A 21,222-nucleotide genomic window follows, 5' to 3' on the forward strand; every position below is an offset into this window, starting at 1 on the left:
GGGTGTGAAATTGGACCAACTTTGTGAAGGAATCCTGTTTGACTGATGCCTTCTCTGGTGAGAACACATGTAAGGAGAAATGCGTTGATATATTATCACATGGTTAATCTGTTCATAGAGTTGATTATTTACCCCTTTCATTTGCTTACATTTGACCTACTTTCCACGTTCTAGATGTTTTTCTTAAAGTCTGTAGGTGCTCTGTGATGAAGAGCACACTTAACATATGGTGGATCTTGAGCATTTGTCTGAAATTAATACAGTTCATAGTAGCTCTCCACACAAAGTGTGATCTCACGGGGTGTTACAGCACTGGAAAAGGTTTCATGAAATCTACATTTCCCAGTCAGAGAGTTCTCCTTTGCTCCATGCCTCCTGTTCTGCTTTTCTTGGCATTTTCTTAAAATTTGTGTTCCTTTAGAAAGTAATTTTAAATTGAAATCCCTTTTGTATGAAGAGTATTTGAAAACTTCAATAATGCTGATGTAATTTGAAGATAAATGTCATTTAGTGTTGCTTGACTCAAGAGTCTGTCCTGGAAGGTGTTTTACTGGGGGAATGCCATTCAAATGAATGAACATCAAGATGTACTTAGTGTATCCAGCTGTCTTGGACAAGTGAATTCCTGAACATATTAAGCATGCACGTCTTACAAATGTCTTAGCATTTGCTTTGCAAATGTGTCTTCTTAGGAAGGTTAAAAAGGGAATTGTAAACTGCCTGATTATTTTAGATGTACTTCACTGGTGAAGCTACCACTTGTTAGGTATTCACATGTTGAAGGATGAAATTGCCTGTTCTTTCCTTGTCCTCTTTCACTTAGGGGAAAAATAGCAGGAAAACCCAGTTGCAGAAATGCTGAAATCCAATTAGAGTTATTTTCAGCAGAGGTAGTTATGATCCACAATGATTGAAATTATGAGCCATGACATTCATATCAATATTTTCTCCTCAATAGGAGTCGGAGCTACACAGACTGTTTTGTTGTTGCTTTCATGAAAGCAGCGTTCTGCTGCATCAAGGATCCCCTCCCATTGAGCTAGTCGTCGCAGCAAGTGTTTTACTTAAAAAATATGAATATGAATCAGTATCATCTGAGTGGTGGCAGAGATGTGTGAAATGCTGGAACTTCCAGTCTTTCCTTGTTGGATTAATCCGCTTAGTTCGGCAGTTTCTTGGTACTGTCCCTGTTACTCTCAGGGCAGCCTGCTCCAGAGAAAAGGAATTGGGATCCTGACTGGCTGCATCATCTTATGCAGTACGGTGTAAGCCCCACATGAGTGACAAGGCTGGTGACAGTTCATCCTAGCTTGCCTGTCCATAGGGTGCTGCAGTATGGAAGTTCACGGCTGGTGCTTCAGTAGAAAGGTGGCATTGCCATCTCAAAGCGTGAGGAAATGAGTCAGCAACTGAAGTTGAAGCTTGCATTTAAATTCAGAGTAAAAGATGATGTGCCCTACTTATACACCCATGGTATTTTATGTAACTTTCACTTGTTGAGTGTTGATTTAAAAGACAAAAAAGAGGTCTCTAGGTGGGAAAGGGAGAAAAGTGTCTTAAATGTAATCTGATTCTCAGATGATCACTTTATTCCAGAAACTGGGACTTTATAAAATATGACCAAGGAGTATAAAATATTTATCTTCAGAAAGAATTAGCAGGTATCATACTTCTACTTGGTTTAAAAATGGAGAGAATAACATGCCTTATTTGAATTTGTGTCTTTGCAAGGATCCAAAATGGAAGCTTGATTATAGCATTGGTATAAAATCCACTGCTTTATTCTTTCATCTCTTTTGGGGTGTTGTTAAGATCATGCTTTTGTGTACTGGTTTAAAAAGGGCAGGATTTTTAGCTACTATGTCAAATACAAAAATCTGTTACCTTAATCTGTGGAAATTGCATCCGAGCATTGCTCATTTTCATAGTGCAACAGGAAGTCGCAATAGAACAGGAGTTAAAATGCTCTTTCCTTTGTGTAGACTACTTTGCTTGAAATAAATACCAGGGTATTTTGCTGGATTTCGTAAGCTAATTGATAGCTGTTCACCATGTGGTGTGAAATTGCTGGGTAGGAAGAAGAGATGAGGGATTGAAGGCGAAACATAACAACGTTTTCAAACAGTATAAGAATTCTTGTAACCAGACCTAACAAATCCACTGAATAGATCGGTGTGCTAATTCCTAGTATTTATCTTTTCTGGAAGCAAACATAATCAAGTGTGATTATCAATGAATCAGATGGGCTATGGGTCCACCTTTCATGGCATGTAGGGCTGAGGCAGGTAAGCAAAGGAAACCAGAGGTGGAAGAGAAGAAGTAACCTTGTGTCTGATACAGAAAGGCTGATTCCTGGTCTCCAGATGAATCTGGAAGAAAATAAATTGAGTTCACCAGTCATGTTGCTTTTCCTGTTTCATGGGGGACTTTTGATTGCCACTTTTATAAGTTTATTGATGAGCTTTATGTAGTTCATTAAAACCTGCAATGACTCAACACTTGCTGGAGAAACTAAATTTTCTTTTTTTTGTCAGACTATTATGTGTTACTATTGCTTGCAGTGTTTTCTGCAAGCTTCAAGACTGAACAGTACAACCTTGTAGATGTAACTGGAAGTCTGGCACAATCTTCACAGTTCTCAACCATAACAGCGTTATCAGCTTCTCGGTGATTAACATTTGGAGTATACTGCTCCAGAGTAAGCACTGTAGCCATAATACATGGAGTGGACATAGGATACTGGGTGAATGGAGCTACTTCTGAGTCTTCCTTTTGTGTATTTGCAAATTAAAGGTATGTGCTCTGGTGGGGATCAGAAGTGAGAGGTGGACACTGACAGCTCTATTTTGTAGAGGGAAAACAACTTCAGTGTTTATTTTGTGGTAACATTTAAAAAGAGCGTCAGAACGCCCTTTGCGAAGCACTACATACGTACATGTTAAAAGCATGGCTTCTTTTAGATTCACCTGCGAGAGGTTTTCAGCTTTTTCCTGAAATGCTACCTCCTTAGTATTTTTCCAGGGCAGTTAAGTACACCTCAAGTTAAACATAAGCCTACTGAGAACAGGTTTTGACTATCTCTCACCTTTTTTTTTTTTTTTTTTAGTTCTTCACGATGTACATATTTAAGCTACTGATCTGACAGTATGAACTTGTGATGTAAATAAATAGGGGACTTTGTGCATCCAATTAAATTAAAACTCCACACTGAAACCACTATATGCATATAGTTGCAAGGACACACTCAGACCAGCTTGTGCCATTTCCAGCAGGCGCAGAAGAACTGTGGTTAGACTCTTTGGAGAGAAGTGTGAAGGGAGGAATCGAATAGTAAGGGAGTGGTGATCGCGCATGTGCTGCTGTGTTTCAGCTCTTATGGGGAAGACTAAAATGGGAAATTCTGGCCTAATTGCGGCTAGGAGACAGTTGCAAAAGACTGAACTTGGAGCTGAAGCTGCCTTAGTGTGATGCCACAGGTTTATAAGCTTAAAAAAAAAGTTTTTTTTTTTTTAAACTTTGAAGTCAGATTCCTTCAGTTGGTGGAGAGCAGTGGAAACTTCTCATCACTATGTTATAAGGCCATATTTCACAAAACAAGTATTGCTGTGAAATGTTGACGATTGCTGGTAGGTGAAGGGGTAGTACCTTATAGAGGACTTCAAAGCTCTACTGACGGAAACAGCACCTCCCGAGGCAGCATCCCCTTCTTACTCGTTTCTGTCTGCTTTTTCAGCAAGTGTTTCATGCTGCCTTCGAGGAAGGGAAATGAAGCCAGGCTCTGCCATTTCAAGTTCCACTTCCAACCTTTTTTCTGGATGCTCTGCAGGTGCTTGTGGCAGGACAGGGCAGGATGCAGCTTGCTACCTGGCGGCAGCCTGAGCAACTGAAGGGCTATGAGGATCTCCAGGCTGTGCATTTCTATTCCCTACTTGCTGGTAGAAGTTCATATTAACAAAAAACATTGACTTCCTCAAGTGACAGGCTTGAAGCATGTTTATATGTCACCTTACTTGACTTGCTTTTTATTGTCTTAATCATGAATGATTCAATATGTATCCTTCCTTGCTCAGTTGAGCTTCACATGGTTCTTGAGACATTAAATAAAAGCCATGTCTTATCAGTTCACTTCAGCAGCCCATGGATCGCGGTGTACATTAGAAAATTGATTTTGAAAATTCTGCCACTCCGATTTATTGCTTGTGTTGCTGTCTGCAGTATTTTGTGCAAAATAAGCACCTAAATTAACTTACAAAAGGTAAGTATCGAGTTTACAGCACTTTAGGAGCTTAGCTGGGATGTTTGTGAAGAAGGTTGGTAGGAAAGTAAGGTGAAGAATGTGCCTGTAATTATTTGGCAGTCTGGCGGTTCTGCATGTGTTCAACTTGTACATGCATTGCTCAAGTTAAATCTCTTAAACTTGAGCAATTGGCTTAGTGAAGAAGTTGTTTTCTGTTTAGGATCTTTCTCACAAGGGAATTTTTCTCTCCAGTCTCTTGGACTACAAGACTAGATGCTTTGTGGCTCAGTTTCCAAATACTATTCCTTTAGGGCTGAAGAGAAATTTTATATTCAGGGCTTGCAGTATTTCCTCCAGTTCTGCAGAACTGGAGTAAGCACTTCCAGACAACAGTCTCTGATTAAAACAAAACACATTCTTCTCTATGAAAGAAGAGTTAATTTTCTGTGAAATACTAAGATTAGCTTTTTTGCTTGCTTTATTCAGAATCATGATATGTCTCATACAGTGTAATAATGTTTTTTGTCCTCACTAATTTGTGAAATGTCTGTTTAGATATTATGGGTGTGTGCATGTGTTCTTGGTAACCACTTAATAAACTAGATTGATCTTTTTTTTGCAAAGGCTGCATTGTGTAGAACAAATTAAACCTGAAATAACAGTGGTTTCAGATTATTTTTCCGAATGTGTGATTGCGTATATTCTTTTTCCTACTGGCTGCTGAAATGGGTTGCCCAATAGTGTTTTATTATTCTGTTTTATTTCAACAATACATATATAGTAGTTTTGTTTCCATTCCACTGACAGACCTACAGCCTCCAGTGGTAATTCTTTACCAGCAATTTTTTATAATTGTAATAACTGTGGAACTTTGTGAAATGTAGTGGAAATATTTTCCTGAAGTTTATATGCTATAAATGAAATCCCAATTCTCTTTTTTCCCTCTGCCAAAAAGTAATGCAAATGGAGATTTTTAGGCAACAAATTGATTCTGAACCTTGTATGTATTAGAACATTTCTGAGTATTTTAATATCTGGGGTTTATATGACCTTGCTTCTCTTTTAGTCCTCATCTGTGCTAAGAATTCGGACATAGGCTAAAATACTTGTCAAGGCACTTAAACATATTCCCATATTTCACCGTGTGCTTATGTTCTATTTTAGCTGTGTGTGTGTGGCAAGGGTAAATTGAATTAAACTCCTATGTTGCCATCCTCAAAGGGATTTAGGAGTCTAATGGTCCGTCACATGCTCCCCTCCGAGTGCAGCTGGTAGCTGTGGGGCGGTGGCTGTACCCCAAGGACCAACTTTGCTGAGCACCTTTCAGGGGCTGGGTTACCTTACGGGACCTGAGTTGTAGCCTTGCCCACATCTTCTGAACGTTTTTCAGAATGCTTTATAGGCACTTACAAACGTAAAGGTCAGGTTTTGAGGCATATTTATGCAATTAAGTACCATTTAACCATCGGCTTTGGTCAAGAAGGTTTTGTTGGCTGAATCAGGGACCTAAGCGGTTGCTCTTGTGTTGTATCCCTGCAGTAATGCTGAGAGGCTGTTAGCTGATATGGGTCTTCATTCGTTTACTTGGATCAGATTCTGGAACAGTGATTTTATTATTGTCTCTTTATACTCATAAAAACCCAAAAAAGTTGTTAATGTAGTTAATAAATATTTAATCTTTCTCTCTCCTTTTAAAAAAGATGCCACCGTAGTGGCTATGAAAAGAGCTCAAAACTGTTAAAACAGTGTCTTTTGTAGGTGTCTCCCAAAGGATGTGAACAATACAAGCTTGCATTAGATAAGTAAAAAGATTATACCAGCCTGAGCCTTCCCTACGTGTCTTTCCCTCATCTTTTCTGGTTCCATGCTGGAGTGTTTTTATGCAAAACCAAACATCTTCTGTGTTTAGGGAACAGAGTAATAGAAGTGTCGGTGTTTGTTAACATATTTGACAAACTATGGCAGCAAAAGCTATCCTTTTTGTATTTTGGCATGAACGATTACCCTTTTATTGGGCCATTAATGCTATTTCAGAGCATCACGCTGTATCCACAGGCAATAATTTAGCAGCTGTTTATCAGGAGCTTTCATAAAGCTTTGAATAGTACTATAACATTCAGTAACCCTAACAACAGCATTTCAGAATCTGTGCCGGTTTAAATGGGATATCCGTGAATGTAGTTGTTCAGGGATGCGTGACCCACATAACCTATAAATTTGATTGGAAGTTACAGTGCTGGCATAGGCTGATGGATAGCAGATTAGAGCCCTGATTAACCATGTGATTCACAGGCTGGGAATATATTGTCCTAAGAAAGATTCATCAGATGCAATCAGAATTTCAAGTGGTCAGATGAAATTCAAATGCGCTGTGTGCTTTTTCTACCCTCCTTCCACCCCTTTCCTTGTGCTTTTCTTCTTAGGTTGCCCTCTCTAATTTATTTATTTATTTATTTTATTTCCAGAGCTGAAAAATACTTCTTTGATGAATCTGCTCCTCACCCTAAAGCTGTCTGTCTGTTATTCATCAGAAAGCAGGTCGCAGTTCAGTGAGCAGAAGAAAAGATTTTAATAGAAGCTGTGCCAAGGGCTGTAATGCATCATTTTAGGGCCCTAATTACATTACAATGACAAATATCAATGGTGACAACAGCAATAACCTACATCCTTTAATGGCTATGCTGGAAAAGGAGTTTGGGCGCTGCGCCATCAGATTAGACTTGGTTTCAAAACTTAGGCCATTAGAAGTGTGTGTGTGTCCACAGGATTATTGGCCAATAACTGAAGCCCAGTTGAAAGGCCTGTAAATAGATGATGTCTCTCTAAAGCCTGGTCCCATAGGACAAAAGAGGCAAAACTAGATGACTGCGGAAGCAGCCATGTTTCTGAGTCAACTTTGGCTTTCCACGTGAGGAACAGACTGCCTGATTTTATGAAATCATACTTTTTCCTTCCCCTGCCAACTAGGTTGATCATGAAAAACCCATTGGCCTGATGTCTATGAGAAAAGAGAAGATCTTAAATTATTTTTTAAATGTCAGATTTGGAAAAGCTGTATGAGCATAGAAATGTGAAGTGGACTCGTGTTTTATTTTGTGTCTGACTATGCACCTTATGCAAAGATGAAGGAGTTTCCAGGCCTCCTCCAATGGCAGTAGGAATAGGTCTGCCAAGATGCTAGCATATCATCACCTTCAAGTTCTAGGGCAGCATTGCAAGAGACCCCATCTAGGTAGCTTCAGGTGGCTAATGCCTTGTGTATGTTTTGTGGTAAACAAGCTTGCTGCTGTGGTACTATCCCGTACAGTTAATTGCAGATAGAGTTGCAGTGTCAAGGTAGAGGGTACTTTGTATTTACTACGTGAAAATGTCTGGTTTAAGATTTTTTTGGTGCAGAACATGTAATGCCCTTCTGATGACTTGTGCATATACACAGTGCTTTCCTTCATGCCTTCCTGCTGCCTGTGGTCTCCAAAGGTAGGCAGACTGTGTCTTGGTCATGCTGTGCCTCTGTGGGCCACTGCTGCTCAACTGGGCTCCTTCCTTGCTGCCCAAGTGTGGTGGGTGATAAAACATAACTGTGTGCACAACCTTGCAACTGGGGACACTCACTGTTATGGGAAGTGAAGGCCGTTTTAATAAGGAAATAGTGTAAACACCTGCTTTGGCATAGCAAGGGCTTCTCAGCTTTGTTGTGACTGGCCTAGAGGGCCCCTTGCCTAGCTGAGATGTGCTGCTGGGGAACATCTCAGCATCTCCTGAAGCTGTTAGTGAGGTCTTTTTCTTCTCCGCAGGTTGAGCTGGGTGCTGTCTCCATCAGTTCGCTCTTCTGCGTACAGCATGAAAAGACTCGCTGTTCTGCGCTCCAGTGGGATTGATAACAAGAGGTTTATTACAGTTGTATAACTGTTCATATTCAGTCACCTGTTTTCAGTTATTTGTAGCTTTTTGGAAGACACTTTTTAGCTTGACATTTTGCAGACTCAGAATCTGCCGGAGGTGAATTTTTGTATAAATACTGAGCAAATATGTTTCAACCACTTTTTGGCCGGAAGAGCAGTAGAAGAGAGACGTACTTCTTCTGTTGGGGAGCGGGGAGGGAAGTGATCAAAAGAAAAACGTCATAGCTGAAATATCTTGAAATAGCTGGGGTTGAGTATCTTAATTGAGAAGAAATGCCTCAAAGAGAGTTGAACAAAATTATTTTTGCTGAGTAAGCTATATTCTAGCTGAAGCAGTATTTGCGGGTTTGATGGAGAAGTCAGTGAAGTTTTACAGCCTGTGTTACTCAGGAGGTCAGATAAGACAATTGTAACAGTCCCTTCTGGCCTTAAAATCTATGAATCTACAAGCCTTTTAAAATTACAGGCTGAGCTCCTGTGTGGCACCTCGAGCCAGTTTTATTCTCAGTTCGTAAGCAGTGCGGTAGAGGCATCCAGCTAACGTAGCTGTGGTGGGAGAGTGGTCTTCTGCTGAACACAGCCAAGGCAAAGGCACCCCCCCAGGAGCTGCGCAGGAGATGGGTACGGTTGCAGCAGGCATTTTAAAGATGGCTAGGAGGAGTTGTTTGCAGCAGCAGAAAGCATCACATGCTTTTTTTAACTAAGGCACATATGTGTGTTATATGGCAGGTCAAGTCAGGATGGCAGCACTTTGGAGTTTTCGCATGGAAAAGCTTCAAAGAGCAGGACATGGTAGTTCACAGTTTTAAGGCACTTGTGAGATTCCTTTAAAAAAAAATAGCAGTGTGGCTGGGACCCAAAATTTGGAAATCACTAGGTTAATGGTGCTTGAACCACTACAGCACAGGTACTTTGCAGCTGTGCATTGTATTACGGTCTACAATTCCTTAATCGAGTGTTATTTCTCCAGGAATGCTGTATTGGATGGTGCAGCCTCTCTGGCTGAAGCTTAGATGCACACATCTTGTCGCTCCCTGTACTGCTCTGTGTAACAAGCAGTTTGTAAATCTCTGTGTCAGCTAGTATAGTGAACACTGTCTATTTAAAGGGATGTTTAAGTTTTATATTGTGGGATATCTGATATTAAAGGCACATACAGACCTTTGAAATTACAGGTAGTTTAGCTTTGTGGTGAACAAAACATATCGTCAAATGTCCTTTAGGGTACCTACACTGGTGAATAAACAGAACAGGTGTAGCAGATGAATGTCAACAATGTATTAAAATGCATAACTTAAATGAGATGAGGACTTGCATAAACATTGAAGACCACTGAGAAGATATTGGGACAGTGTAACATGGAAATTGCTGTATGAATAACCTACGGGAGTTTAGATGGATTTCAGAGAAATGAAGAAAATGTGTTGCAAAGTAGCGTGTGTTAAGTGTATCACAGTGCGCACAAGGGGACAGGGTTAGTGTCCCATGTACCCTTACCTCGAACGTACCATGTCTTCCGGTTACATAGCTGCATAACTGTAATTTTCCTTGAATACAGATTTATTTTATATGTGGTTCTGACTTTTTTGCTGCTAGTTCTGAGCCTTTCTGTTCTTATAGGTTCTTTTCTAAGTGTTCGCAACTTAAAAGACAGCATAGCAAAAAGGCTGGAAGGGTTGCTGTTAAAAGAAGGAAGCCTAAATTGCACAAGTTTGTATGTCTTCATCATACGGTTAGTGACTTTGCAAGAGGAAAAGCATTCTGTCCTACCTTATATTGAGGAACTGATCCTGGTTACAATTTATTATAAGAAAGTCATGATTTATTGTAAGAAAGTCTATGTGGCTTTAAATATTCTCTTTCTGGATCTCTTAATTCTTGTGTTATCTCTCCAAATCTCCTCACAGAGATAAATACACAGAATAAGAATTGATCTCCAATATGGAAATAAAATACTGTATATTATTCATTTTTGATCACAATTGCAACATGAAAGTAACTACTATTAACCTCAGGTTTGTTAACAACATAAATATGACACAAGACTGCAGTATCCCTTTCTAAAATACATGGTAGAATGATTATCAGTGCAGTTGTATATTGTGTTGCTGATGTTCTCATGATACGCAGCGTTAGTATAGAAGTAACTGGTTTATTTGTTCCCTTTGTTTATAGTGGCATTGCTGTAATTTGAAATGATCCTTCTTTTTGCATCTTAGGAGAGAGTTTAGTTCAATACAGAGTATTTTGTTTACCTTTTTTGTTACATCTCCTGAAGATTTTTTCTTTAAATGCCTTTGATTACATAATCAGGATTAACTTTGTGTCAGTTCTAAACTGTGTTTTTTAAGGAAAACTTTTTAGCCAGAAATGGTTAGCTTCCGAGGTATTGTAGAGTTGGTGTCCAAATACTTTTGTTATTTTGATAATCTATCCTGGCCAGAGGATGACTAGAGATGAAAAAACCCAAACAAACGTATCTTCTGTATTCATGGGTGAGAATCACATCTGAGAATTTATATAATTGAACTTCTTTCTTCTTGTCATTTGCAGGCAGAAATTGTCAAGAGGCTGAACGCTATATGTGCACAAGTCATTCCCTTCCTGTCCCAAGAGGTAGGTAGTCATTTGTACTGGTGCTGATCTAAACGATTGCCTCATCGTATCTATTACAAAAGTGGGACTTCGTGTTGAGACTGTTTCTTATCAGTCTCTTGGTGCTTATAGATGACTTTCCACTGTGCTGTTATCACTGTAACTTCATTATGTTCTCCAAGGCCATTATATAATATCATTTAAATATATTTATGAAATGGAATGTGTTATAAAGTGCTAAGCAAAATTTTAGTTTAAATGTTTTGCTCTCACGTACAATGCAGTTTTTCTCACAATTACAACTTTGTCAGTCTGAAATCAGAAGACAGCTTGCAAAAATGCTAGAAGGGCATGATTTGTGCTACGTTCTTGGCAGCGGGCATTAAAGTTCGGCAGAAACTTCTATTTTCGTATACCAAGTAGTGATGTTCAACACAGTAGGCATACAAATGCAGCTTTTTTCCTGCCTTTTTTCTCTCTGCATCCCAGATCACTTATTACCTTAAATCCTTTTGTGTTTTCTGTGTATTTGTAATATAGGCAGAAGATTGAAACTCGCTGTGAGCTATTTTCTCCAAATTATGATTTGCTGGTATTGTCTTGAGTGCATTGTAGATACTTTTGAGGGGCACCGGGACTTGGGGGAGTTGCTGGGAGCTAGCGAGGGAGCCTTGGAGCCACAGGCATGTGTGAAGTAAAAAGAAAAGTGTAGTTCATGAAAGGAGACCTCGGGTGCATAACGCCTTCCCCTTCCCACTCTGCTGGAGGAGAGGGGCTGGAGACTGGGGTCTGCTGGTGCAGGCTGGCATGCATCTGTTTAACGCATGGTTTTATTTCGGTAGAATCGGTAGCTGAGAAGTCAAAGCTGGAAGGTGTACTTCAGTGCATTGCATCTGACATTGTGCCTGAGAACATGCTGTGACTCTTTCTTCCACCATTTCAGTTCTATAAAATGCCATTGCTTTTCAAGAGAGCTGCTCATCCTGCTGCAAATAAGAGGCTGTGTGCTCGATATTAGCATTCAGCTAATGTGCTGCGTGTGTGTGCACACGTGTGCGTCTGTGTGTGTTTGAAATGAGAATAACTCTATCAAATCTAGAACCTGACAATGTTCATGAGTGCTGTTGTACTCTCTACTTAAAAAGATGGATTTGTGGAAACGAAACGATGTGTAATGATCTAGTTACATTGCTGGGGGACCAGAAGTCAAGTCCTGCATGGATCTACAACGAGTAGCTGTTGATTTTGTACTTTGACTGCTGCAGAATCTCTATACATGCAGTTACAGCGTTTTATTTGCTGTGCAGGAATAGCACAGCATATAAAAATGAGGTGTAAAGCTGATTCATACTGATGCTAAAGTGAGCACTAAAATGACACAATTTTGAAACAAAGGCAGGGATGAGTACTTGGCAGGCAAAGCTGTGATCTTGGCAAAGACACAGGATCAGCATTTCCACCACAAAGACATCCACTCTAGAGTGTGTGGTACCATGTTTAGAAGCTTTGTACCAGTATACTACTGCCGGTACTGGTACTGCTATTTTCAGCTGAAATGCTAAATAAAACCTTATTACCATACACAAGTAAGTCACACTGCTCTGCTTGCTCTCCTTCCACAAACCCAGCCCATGTACTTTCTTGGAGTAGGTGTTTCTTGCCAATTAGACAAGCAAAGGGATTACATGGGCTTAGAATATATTTGAAGAAAGACGAGTTTGATTCACAGTGACTAATAGATTTTGGCCTTTGATTTTGGAAGTCCTAGCCTCTGCCCCCTCTTACATGCTCATGTGGAATTGAGAAAAAAAAAAAGGAATAAAGAAAGGCTGGAGGTTTTTGAGCTTTGATGTCAGTGGCATCCCACTCAGGTGAGCCTGAGCTCTCTCCATTTTCTCTGCTCCGTATGCATCGTGCTCTCCTGTCCCTGGAGCTAAATCGCCCTGGAGTCATTCTCCTGAAAGCTGGTATTGCTACATTTTAAGTCCCTGCCTTAGAGGGAGAAGGCACTCTGAAGGCTGCACGTTGTATTTCATTCTTTTCTTCCACTGAGGAGAATCTCCCATGTGGTGCTCACATACAGTAACTTGTGAACTATGAGCCCGGGGCCCTGACCACTGTTTAACAACCTCAGGGCCATCAAGCTAGGCATGGAGAGCAATTTTAAAGTAATTCTGGACTTAGCCATTGCAGTAGCTTGTCATTAATGCACTAGTTGTAAGAACTGTGTAAGTAGACAAGTGAGATGATTCAGATTGTAAATCTGAAGATGATGTTGTCCCATTTCTGTCACGGGTACAGTACCACTGAGTGAGGGCTTAAGCGCACCAGCGTCAGTGTGCTTAATGACTGCTGTTTACTTTGTTAGGCTTTAGATCAGAGCTTTGAGTTAAGCAGTTTTAGATCTGAAAACAGGCTCTTGTACAGCTTCTGTGATAGTGTCTCTGCTTTTTAAATTGGTGGCCCATAGAATTTCCTTCACCTGTTTGCGCATCTCGTTTACTAAGTCTACAGCTCCTCCTCTGTGCATGTTGGATGGTGTCAAAGCTCTTTGGGCTACAGAGGAGCTGGACAGGTCAAAAATTCACAACTTCAGCATTTTTACATGCATTGACAAAGCCAAAAGGGAGCACTTCCAAAAAGCTGGTGTACACATTTGTCTTGCGTGGAGGCAAGCGTGCTTTTTAGTTCACCTAGGAAGAGGGGAGGGGGACTAGACAGCAGAGAGGGATTGAAAGGGGAAGCACAAAAGAACGTTTCATGTGTCTGACAGTGCCACTGATCGTGATAGTTTTTATATTGGGGTTAGGAAAATCTTGGTAACTGTTTGACCTCTGTTAGTAGAAACACTGATTTAAATCAGTTTATTATTGGCATATGCTGGTAAGGCAAAAGAGCACCGATCTCCGGACTTGAGTATTCTGCTAGTCTCGGTTTCCATCTAATTTTGTCTTTAAAAAGTGAGTCTCTTAATGGAAGTCTCTTTATTTCATCATCTAGATTAATAGAGAATTGAATTGCAGTGTGCTTTTGCTGTTTATGCATTTTGCATACAGTCTAATTGTGGAATAGTGGCTGAAAAATGTGTTCAGTCTCCTTTGTATTGTGCCTGAGGGAAAAATGAACAAAATACAGTGCTTACATGCACTGATGGCAACATTATTGCCTCATAATAGCACCAGGTTAACTTGTCTTATTGCTTGTTAACTTTGTAAGGAATCAATGGCTTGTGATAACTCACTCTAGAGGTAAGAAATTGTGGCCAAAATCGCTAGAGATCTTGTGAAATGGATGCAATTATAATACATCACCCTACTCTGTACTAGTGTCTGCTTTGTTTCAGGGGGAGATCCAGTAAAGTATTCAGGAAATTCTCCAGGCTTCAGTCAGTTTTACTGTGCTGTACCTCATCTAAGCACATATTGAAAATAAAAGTTGCTAACCTGCCTAAATATGCAGTCAAGTGGGACCTTGTTTTTATGTTGACTCTGACTTAGACAGACTGTAAAAAACAGCACCAAGAAATACGAGCTTCCCATTTTGATAGGAAAGAATGGCTTTGTGGTCAAGGCATGAGATGGACCTCAGGGGCGACATGTGTTCAATTTCTGCTGCGGTTGCAGGCTTCCTGTGTTGGAACAGTCATTTTCCACCTCCCTGTGACGTTGTGAGATACCAGTGTGCTTGAAGTAGTTGCTATTGCATAAGGTGAAGGGGGTGCCTGCAAGGTTCTAGGTAAATACTTGGAGGTTGTTAGCACTCAGTTAATTTAGTTTTGGTCTGCTGCAGCTGGTATAGATAGTTCAGTGTTCACATTATTGAATGATCTAGCCAGTAAGATGCAGTTCATTTTGGTCTAAAGCTGTAGATCATACCTCTGCTAATTTACACTACTTCTCAACTGAATTTACCAGCTGCAGGCCAGTGTGACACTTGTACAACCCTGTGGCTTTCAAGCTGGGGCTGGTTCCTGTCTGGTCAAAGTAGTGTGTGGCTGGCTGCAACCTGTGGCTATTGTTGGGCGACCCTGTGGGCTATGGAGTGCTGAATGACCTCATGTGCTGGATAGTGGTATTTGTTCAGTGTGGCTGGATTTACATATATATTGCTGTTAGACTCTTTTGAGTAAATATTGACTGTGTTTATATTCATGAGACACATGCAAGCTGGCTGATTTACAGCTAACAATGTAGTGGTGGCAACCTGGAGCTCAGCATAGCCTGCAAAAGCTGCTTGAGAAGCCAGCCAAAAGTTCACAGTTTTGTCCCTTGTCAACTTCCATGGCACCCTGCAAGTATTATGTAGGCTGGAGGAGGGTTTAATAAACTTTTTCGGAGGGTGCACTTTCCCTTCCAACTGCCGGTGAACTAGCTGATAACAAGCTAGAAGGATTGCTCTTTAATAGGGATCTTCAGTTCCCTGTGCACAATAAGGTGGTCAAATATACTTAGAAGTACAATAAAATGCCAAGCACTGGCATTCATACACACAAGCAAAAGGAAGTGCTGCATGCAGTCTTTTCCTTTCAAACACTTTAATATTAGTTGATGATTTTCCTTTTACAAGATAGATATGGGCCATAATCTGCTTGCTCTTTTCTCTTAGAGGTGCTTCTGAAGTTCAGTAAATTTGGATGAAGAGTGTGAGATCCATTATGTAGAAGCAGAGCAGGAGTCCTTACATGCTGTTCAAAAGGAAGTAGTTGTTGGTCTCAGATGTGAGATGCTGAAAGACAAAATTATTTTCCTCCATCGTAGACTTGCCCCAGACTAGAGCTGAAAAAGTAAGTACAAGGAAACTGTCACATATCTGTAATCCTTCTATCCAGGTAGGCATCTTATTAGCAATTTATGCATATTTTGCTAATAGTGTTCTTACGTTTTTATGAAGTAGTTATTATATCTTGTCTCTATGGTGCCTGGATGCAGTGACCCTGCTGGTCCCTTTAATTTTCTAAGTGTGTGCTGTACTCCATGGTAAATGTGTGCTTGCTCTCTGATTCTCACAAGTGTTTTTGGTGTGGCCTTGTCTCATTATGCCGTCTCTAGACTGGGCTTTTCAGAATGGCACTGCTGCAGTTCTTAAGCAAGACCTGGTCTGTACTCCCTCTAAGCAGATAATAACAACAAAAAGATATGAATAAAACATAGCAGAGCCCACTTGCTTCTGCAAAGTGAATTGGTCAGTGAGTTTTGCTTTGGATGTTGTTGACGGTGCTGGAGACGGGCTGGAATTAGGCGTTTTTAACACTGGAGTCTGTGCTTGCTCGCCGGGGGGAATTTCGGCTGTTTGGTTGCTGTCAGTACAGCTGCCCTGTCATTGAGAGCTACAGGGAGCTCTGACATGGTATAAAAAGCCCAGGTGTTTTCCACTATGCTGCAATGCCTGTGCAGGAGCCAGGGCTAGGTGACAAGACAGTGTGGTGAGGCAACAGTGATGGTGAAAAAGCCTACATCCTTCCTGTGGTCTCTGTTGTTGCTACCTGCTGTGAGACTGAAAGGAAGTGATTTTCCAACACCAGGCAAGTGCAGACACACCGCTCATTACAGAAGGCAAAAAGGGGTGAAGAGAAGAGACAGGGAAGAAGTTAAAAAGGAGAAATGATACTAGTCTGCATGACAGGCGCGGGGCAGGGTATTGAGTTCATTGCTCTGGCCTGTTAAATGCAATGCAAAACACTGTTTTCCCAGAACTGAAGAAAATGGGTCTGTCATTTGCTTGTGTGCACAGAGGAAGGCTAGCATTAAATGTGTGTGAAAGCTGCAACCCTGTGTCTATATTTGGTTGGGAAAAAGGTAACCTGTTTTTTGTTGTTGCTGTTTTTACTCGGCTGTAAATAACTACGTGATCACTTGATGGGTAGGCTAATGTGTGCTGCTTGGTTTTAACATAATGCTGCTTGTAACTGTCGCGCTGGCTGGGGAAGGCATTCAGGCACGTGGTAGGCACTGGAGCCACCCATCCTTGGGTACCTGCACGGGCTGGGCCGGCCAGCTGCCATCCTGCTCGGAGGGCCCCTGGGCTTCCTGCCCTTCACCTTGGTTTTGGGTTGCAATGAGTCCCTGGAGCCTGGGCAGGCTCCTTCTCTGCATGTAGAGATCTCCACCCATAACCGGAGCCGCGGCTGGTAACGTTGAGCCCCCTGCCTGCCCCGGGTTCAGAAACACTGGGGGCAGCCGGTGGGCTCTTCAGGCCCTGCGCGGCACTGTGCCACGCCATGGGTGACTCTGCTCTCCTCTGTCTTCATCCACTGGAGTGTGTAGTTTGCACCTGTGGCTCGAGGTAGCTGCGGGGTCACTCGGGGCAGGCCCCCCTGGGGTTTTGGGGAGCTGAGCAGGAGTCTGCTCGGTTGCGGCAACGAGGTGGAGGTGATGGAGAGGCTATTACAGACCATCTGTTTTGGGTCTTTTGCATACTATGCCACTGAAGATTAAATCAATGTTAAAGCAGCTAGCAATAGGAGAGCTTTAATTGTTTCTACCATACCTAATTTAGGTTCAGCATTACAAAGCTCATGGGTTTTCTCTTCTCTGTGAAGGCTTGATCCCAAACCTGTTAGAATCAATGAAGGATGCCTTGTGTGGCTGCTTAGGGACTTTCTGTCTTACAGAACTTTCCAGCAGAAATCTTAATGTGAGATTTTGGTACTCTTCCCCTCTACCTTCTCTTCCTCTCAGCTGGGAATGAAATAATGTTTTTCCCAAATACTCCTCAGAGCCATTCTTTGTATGTTTGCTGTAAAGGAAAGGATAACATTAAAACTGTGGTGGAGTTGACTTATTTTTCCAAAACCTGGATGAAAATTGGAGTAATTTCTACAATAACTGATGTTTTCAGGCTGACTTCCTGTAGGTCCCGCAGAAGTTTTTTCTTCTGCCTGTGGCCCTGGGAACAGAATTTAAGTGGATGTTGGAATTGAACACTTATATATACAAATCAAGAGCTAGGTCCCTTTCTTTACCTCAGTGCAGAAAGCATTGCCTAGGAAATTATAGGAAAGCAAAGATGACTGTAAACTTCTCAGTAAAGATTTTTAAAACCCATTTTTGGAGGTTTTTTGGATAACTTGATCAAAAATGCTATGACCCGTTTTTGGTGTGGCTGACCTCCACCAGAAGATGGGGTAATTTTTGTGATCATCCCGTTGCCATATAGAGCCATGTGTCACTGGACTTTCAGCTACATAATCTATGGAAGTGGTACCTGTCCTTAATCTGATGACCTGGAGATGATAACACATCATCAGGAACTTGAGGCTTAAGTATCATGATTTCCTTTTTACCAGTTATCTGTGATGATGATACACCACTGCATTTTTTACTTTTTTTTCTGAATGCCAAGAACAGATTTGCTCATGTTCGGTCTGCTTTTTGTTCTTTATGTTGTCTGCTTATAAGTGACAGATTTGGTTTATGTTAGCACTATAGCTTTACAAAACTCTAAATGGGACTGCTGTGATTCTGTTTGCAGCAGTATGTTATTAGCTCTCCTGGCATTTCCTTCATTTAATTCTTCTTTGCTTAAAAACAAACAAACCTTAAAACCATTTTCTTCCTTCCAGGAGTGTTTCTAAATTACCTCCTTCATTATTTGCGTTTATCCACTTTTCGTAGCTGAGGTCGGCATTTCTTACAGTTACAGGTGGATTTTTTAGGATTGCTTTTCCTCACCCTGAGAGCTTTTATGGAAGAGTTTATAAGTGAAAATGCCATTTCAGTTTGTGTGTTGCACTGAGAACTGGCAAATCTGAGACTGCCAAGCCCCAGGGGTAGTGGAGCCCTTCCTCACAGCCCCCTCTCCCAGCAGGGCTCAGGGTGCTGCCTGGGGAGTCTTTCTGATGCTCTTCACCTACTCTTGTGTTGGAGGAAGTCTTGAGGATTTGGGTCCCCATCTTGTTTTATGCAGCTTTCTGCCCCTAGTAAGGACGCACAGGAGGTGTTGCTGCATGGTCTGTACCTTGGCTCCGTGCTGCCCATATACAGAGCCATGGGGGGGCAAACTGGAGGCTTCAAAGAGACCCTCTCAGCCCTTTCCTCATCGTTACTGTTTCAGCACCTCTCTAGATAGGCAAGAGCTTGCTCCTCTCCATGTTCAACCTATGGCTGTAAATGAAAGATGACTCGCTCCCAGTGCAGATTGCACAACCTACTTGCAGTTGTCCCTGACCCCCCCTTGCACCAATTTGTCGCCTGTAATCCTCATACAGTGAGGCTCCCTGTGCGGATCGATTTGCCACCGGTAGAGCTCTGAACAGGCATGGATCTGGTTACAAGATGAGGACCTTATTTTATTTGTAGTTGATGTTTTCAAATAAATTTCAATCAGTTTTCAGCATACAGCAATTTTGAGTTTACTGCAGGAATACAGTATCACTCAAACTGAGATAATATAACCACTGAAGCTTGTAAACTGTGTTGTTAATTAGACCATGTGTTTTTGATGGACTTTTTAAAGCTATTAAAATTTACATGTTAGGGATTGAAATAATTAGTTCTCTTTCACGTGTTTGACAGAATTGTGAATGGCGTTTTAAATTTCTTTCTTATAGTTGAGCTGCTTTGAAGTGTACCTAGAAGGAGAATCAGTATATCCTTCAGTGATGTGGGTGCGATGTGCTTCTTGAAAATACATACCTTTCTTTTTCAGTACGCCCCTTTTTTTTTTTTTTTTTTTTTTTTTTTTTTTTTTAAATCAAGAAGTTTTCGTGGTTGTAAGGAAAGTGGCTTACGTTTTAAGTTGGCATGTAAATTCAGGAGCACACTGTGCTGATGAACAAAAGGAGGACAGTTCCTTGCTCAGCCAGGTTGTAAAATAGCTCTTTGGGGAGCAAAGGTGTAATTCCTGGCAAGTAACGGGATAGAAAAATCCTCGCCTTACCTGACACTCTTGCAGATCAACACAGAATGTGACTGACTGTTAGAGAACAGTTATTTCAAGCCCAACATGTGTTGGAAAACCAAAGAAAAAAGATAAAAGGAAGAATCTGTGCTTAATAATTTGAAAACAAAAAAATAATTCTTTTTCTGATCTTCATTTATAGCACCAGCAACAAGTGGTGCAGGCTGTGGAGCGTGCCAAGCAAGTGACCATGGCAGAACTGAACGCAATCATTGGGGTATGTGGTCTTTCTGTTTAAGCTCTAACAGTGTTTGTAAATAGCTTTTCTTTTTCTCTCTCTCTTGTATGAACTCATTTCTATTAGGTGAGCAAAAGTTAAGGGCAGTGGAGAAGTTCAGTAGCTTCATGTTTATAAAAGCTGGTTACTACCTGAAAACTTTTGCTTGCACTGTGCTGAGAAGACTAACAGTAATTAATGTCTGTGTGGTATCCATTCTGCGAAGCTGGGTCAGTATCTGTTTTTTGTTGTCCTTTTTAAGTAACATTGCTTCCTTTGCATACCATGTACCAGTCTGCCTCTGCAGCCACAGTACCCAGGTAGCTTTCGTATGACACACTGTGCTTTAGGAGGGTTTTTCCCGTCCCTGCTGCCCACGTCTTCTTCTAGGTCGTAGCTCTAGACTGAATATTCACCACGCTTTTTATTTTTACATTAAAAAATAGCTATTACTTTTTTTTTTTAAAAAAAAAAGCCAACCAACCAAAATTGACAGCAAAAGCACTTGTCACCAGTGCGCCCGTAGGCGCCCTGCTCCTAGTCATCTGAAAATACGGGTGTGTGGAGCCCCTCTCATAAACGTTTTACTGCCAGCAGTATTAGCCTGGTGTAGCAGTCCTGCGAGATTTTGTGGATGTGGGTAGCCACAGTGTTTACATTTTACAACTGGAAAGGCATAACAGCAAGCCGTGGCTGTTCATAACAGCATAGCCGTGGCTATGTCTTGCTCAGGAAAGACAGGCCGCTAAGGAGAGGTGGTGGAGTTGCTCTTTATGTGAGTGAGCCGCTAGAATGTATTGAGTTCTGTCCAGGGGCGGATCAGGAATGAGTTGAGAGTTTGTGGGTGTGAATTAAGGGGCAGGCTGGCAGGGGTGATACTGTTGTGGGTGTCTATTACAGGCCACTGGATCAGGATGAGGAGGGTGATGAGGCCTTCTAGAGGCAGCTGAGAGCAGTCTCTCAATTACAGGGCCTGGTTGTCATGGGGGATTTCAACTACCCTGATATTTGCTGGGAGGCCTACTCAGCCAGCCATCCTCAGTCCAGGAGGTTCCTCCAGTGCATTGATGATAACTTTCTGATGCAAATGGTGGATGAGCCAACTAGGAGAGGAGCGCTGCTGGATCTTATCCTCACTAACAAGGAGGGTCTGGTTGAAGAGGTGAAGGTTGAGGGCAGCCTTGGTTGTAGTGACCATGAGATGGTAGAGTTCAGGATCTCATGTGGCAGGAACAGAATAGCTAGCAGAATCGCAACCCTGAACTCCAGGAGGGCCAACTTTGGCCTTTTCAAGCAATTGCTAGGGGGAATCCCATGGGACAGGGTACTAGAAGGTAAGGGGGCCCAAGATAGTTGGTTAGCATTCAAGGACT

The 21,222-nt window shown here is 41.5% G+C and overlaps 1 protein-coding gene across 5 annotated transcripts in view; it reads left to right on the forward strand.

Annotated features, from left to right (window-relative positions):
- LOC137676901 (transducin-like enhancer protein 4) overlaps positions 1–21,222 on the forward strand; it is a 102,082-nt gene that overhangs the window by 20,355 nt on the left and 60,505 nt on the right. For 4 of the 5 annotated variants that reach the window (XM_068423997.1, XM_068423998.1, XM_068424000.1 and 1 more), the window contains 2 exons: positions 10,693–10,755; positions 19,775–19,849. In XM_068423997.1, coding sequence (XP_068280098.1) covers positions 10,693–10,755; positions 19,775–19,849 — 138 coding nt within the window. Of the gene's footprint in view, positions 1–10,692; positions 10,756–15,389; positions 15,518–19,774; positions 19,850–21,222 lie in introns of those variants that run through there. The other variant, XM_068424002.1, reaches the window with a different exon arrangement.

This window comes from Nyctibius grandis, chromosome Z (assembly GCF_013368605.1).
Source record: "Nyctibius grandis isolate bNycGra1 chromosome Z, bNycGra1.pri, whole genome shotgun sequence".
NCBI classification, from domain to species: Eukaryota; Metazoa; Chordata; class Aves; order Nyctibiiformes; family Nyctibiidae; genus Nyctibius; species Nyctibius grandis.